Source organism: Cystoisospora suis, assembly GCF_002600585.1.
Source record: "Cystoisospora suis strain Wien I chromosome Unknown contig_4201, whole genome shotgun sequence".
Classification (NCBI taxonomy): domain Eukaryota; phylum Apicomplexa; class Conoidasida; order Eucoccidiorida; family Sarcocystidae; genus Cystoisospora; species Cystoisospora suis.
In genome coordinates, this window is record NW_027156993.1 from 1 (window position 1) to 3,713 (window position 3,713).

At 41.6% G+C, this 3,713-nt stretch overlaps 1 protein-coding gene across 1 annotated transcript; it reads left to right on the forward strand.

The window, feature by feature from the left end:
* Nucleotides 1-343: 343 nt before the first annotated feature.
* Nucleotides 344-2,357, forward strand: CSUI_007805 (alpha catalytic domain-containing protein; the record flags this gene model as incomplete). The annotated part of the gene is made up of 1 exon (XM_068067948.1): nucleotides 344-2,357. A coding segment is annotated over one exon (294 nt), but the record flags the coding sequence as incomplete, so codon positions are not given.
* Nucleotides 2,358-3,713: the final 1,356 nt, after the last annotated feature.

Here is a 3,713-nt window from a genome sequence, read left to right on the forward strand (position 1 = left end):
CTCTCTCTCTCTCTCTGTATGTAAGGATAAGTTTATCTTCTTACATGTCTCTCTGTCTCTACATACATACGAGAGAAATGAAGTGACTATACATGCGGATGACTAACGAATGAATGAAGGGGATCTTCTTTTCTATGTCTCACCAAGTCAAGAAACAACCCACGTTTGCCCCTGTCTCTGTCTCTCTCTCTATTTATTTATTTATTTATATTTTAACGAACTTCCCTTTTCTTTTTCTTCTTGTTGTTCTCCTTCTATAGAAGTTCATGTGTTTTCTTCTCCTTCTCCTTATGCTATATCTTCCGTCACTCTTCCCCTTCTTCTTCTTTTTCTTTGCATGCAAATAGGATTTGCACGAGGGAGCTTACTGATCGTTTTGAATTGCTCTGAATCGCAATGGGATGGACGCGATTACGAAGTTCAAACAGAATGGCGAGAGAAACGCTTTCGTCAAATCTTCAATTCTCAAGCGGAAGAATTCGGCGGGTGGGAAGGAAGTTGGACCGCTTCTTCTTCTTCGAGTGGAGAAGGAGTAAAGGGACATCACGAAGAGCTTTTATATTCTTCGGCGCATGCAAGGCTAGCTGTGAAGCTTCCGAAGTGGTCTGTGACAGTATTTGAGATGATTGAGGGATAAATGGAGAGAAGGGCAAAGAAAGAAAGTTCAAGAAAAAGGAAAGATACGTACCTGTTAGAAAAGAACCTACCTATCTCTCTTATGGTGTTGTAGATAGAGGAAAGGAGAGAGATAGAGAGAAAGAAGGTGAAAGAAAGTCATCCAAGAGGGAGAAACCGATGATGTTCACGAAGAAGAGAAAGAAGAAGAAAAAAGAAAAGAGAGAGGAAAGAAGTCATGAATAGAAAGAAGAAGACAACGATGAAGAAGGAGAAGAAGGTCGAGAAGAAAGGTGTTTTATCTGTCTATGTGGGACTTAGGCTCTTCGTAGAAGAGTTCATGGATCATATTCATTCTGCTAAGAAAAGTGATTGATCTGCAAAAGAAGAAGAGAACGAGAATCCGAGGCGCGTAAAAAGGCTGAAGAAGAAGAAGAAGAAGGAGAGGAGAGAGAGGAAATACTACAGGTACAAGATTCGTACTTCCTCTTCGATTCTTTCTGGAAAAGAAGAAGTTTCTAATGGAAAGAAAGAAGCTTTTTATAGAATTGCAATGTTGCGAGAGAGGCATGTATAGAAGTTTATTTTGAACAGATGACGGATGAATGGAGTAGTAGAAGTAGTAGTAGTAGTAGTAGCAGAAGAACGCCCAGGTTGAGAATGATAAGGTCCCTCTTCTTCTTCGTTCTCTCTCTCTTGAGAAAGAAAGAAGTGGAAAGATCTAGGTGCACTTCTCATCTCTTGCAGGGTTGGTGAAAAGAAAAGAAAGAAAGAAAGAGTGAGAAAGAAAGAAAGAAAAAGGAGCAGTTTCGTTGCTTCAGTTCATCGTGTCACAAATTAGATGGCGGTCATCTCGGTTTTTCTTTGGCCTTTTTTACTCTTTCTTCCTTCTCTCTTGGACTACGATAGCATTATTTCAAACCTCTTCACAATGTTGATCTCTCCTCCGGAAATGATGCTAGAGAGGCAGGAGAGAAGATAGAGAGAGAAGCAAATAGATAGAACAAGGCAGGCAGGTACTTGGCTGTTTGGAGTGTGAATCACTAAACGTCTTAGTTGCTCCTTACAGACAGAAAAAGGATGTGTAAGAATATCTTACACAAGCATTTCTTTTTCTTCCTGTTGTTCCTCTCGGTTAGATACGCAGCTTCTATCTGTCACATCCCCGTAGATCACGCATGCAAGAGATTCTTCTTTATAAACGCACACTTCAGATCGGTCTGAATGAGAGTGGAAGTTCGGGTTCTATTCTTCTTCTTCTTCGTTCTTTTTGATGAGTTCGAAATGTAGAATGACAGAGGGTCAAGCAAGAAACGGTAAGGAGTGATGGGGATGGGAGGTGAAGGAAAAAATCGACAAAAAGAAACCTAACACAGACGCGATTGAAGTTAACTCACGTGAAGCAAGTTATTTCACAATTTGCCTTGTTAGACAGAGGCATTGTATGAAGGAATGAATAGAACTCTCAGGCCTCCCGTCGCCCGATAGGCATGAGAAGTGCATGTGCACAGACAGCTCTTCCAATTCAGTCCATCGAGTATCTATCTTACCGCATCGGCCCGTCTAACATTATCTACTTGCCTATCTATCGTTAGGGATGATCTCTCTTTCGTCTCTCTCCTCTCTATCCTAGAGCATCCATCTATCTATTCATCTCTCTATTTATCTATCCGTACAGAGCGCATAGTTACGAGTAAAAGCAGTACCACGAAGTCCGTAACGGCAGTGAATGAGACAACCTTTTCATCTATCTTCCACTTAGATGAAATTCTCTTATGGATTTCTTCTCAAGTCTTAACTTTTACCTTTCTTTAGTCAACCAAAGAAAGAGAGAAAGATTCATAGAGAATCTTCAAGCATATCTATGAACGTATATGTATATAACTCTCTTCCCTTGTACGCATGAAGACAGAGCACTTGTGTCTTTTGAATCCATTCTTAGTTCAGTGGACATAAGCCTTTTTCTCAAGAGGCGGAGAATGAAATATATGGACGAAGAAACTCACTCCTGTTTGCTTCTTTGTATAGACAGCTTCCTTAACTTCATGACAAGTATGGAAGAAGGCCTAGAGGTGGCTCTCTGCTCAACAAAGTGAAGGTGGAGAATTTCTCCCCTCGGTGTCTCTTTTCCCTAGGGGTAAGCATGTTTATTCATCGTGAGAGGATATCAAAACACTCCTGCCAAGTGTGAGAGAAGCGTCGTTTTTCTCCAAGGGTGAATAACGGAAAGAAGGAGAGAAAGACATCTTTCTGAGACCTTTACCTATCTTTCTTTGGATTTGCGTTGAGAGTGGATCTATCAGCCTGTCTGGTAGGCATCATCTTTTTGGGTCTCTGACGGTTTTCGTACGGGACATGAGAGAAAGTAAAGACTGAATTGTTTCATAAAGGATGACGGAGGCAGTCCTTACGAATCTCTTGATGAACGCAAACATTTGTGAGGTCTGGCTGGGAGCGCGTGACGGACAGAGAGGGGGGACAGAAGACTATCTTTGTCCAGATGTCCGTAAGGAAAGGGTCTTTCCTCGGTTCGGAAAGCAGAGAAGAGAGCCACTCAGTGAGGAAGATATCATGAATTTATACAGAGAAAGTGGGACTTTGGAAAAGAGTGATATGCTCGGTAGGTGGTTGTGTTGGTGACTCGTGAGATAGGCAAGGGAGAGAATCCTTACAGTATTCTTCTTCCTGGTATCTGGGAGATCTGCCTGGAGAATGATGACAGCAATACTACAGCTCAGTTCACCCTTCCACGGGATAAGAGAAGTTATTCCTTCTCAGGTGTTACGTTGGAGTCATTCCTTTTTTTGTCGAAAAGGAAAAGAGTTCGTGAACGATTGATTCCTTTACCATCATCCATATCCACATACAGGCCTTGAAACCGTGAAAGAGAAGAAACGGGTTGACGCTTGTTAAAAGTAGGGTCACTGAGACAGAGAGCAACTTCCCGTCATTCAAACAGGTTGATCCACTTTGAGAAGGAGAGATAGACAGAATGCAAGAATGTCCCAGTGGTCTCTCTTTGGAGTTGATGGATGAATGAGATGGATGAGACGAAGAAAACAAAATCTATATATCATTTAGCATTGATATAATTATCG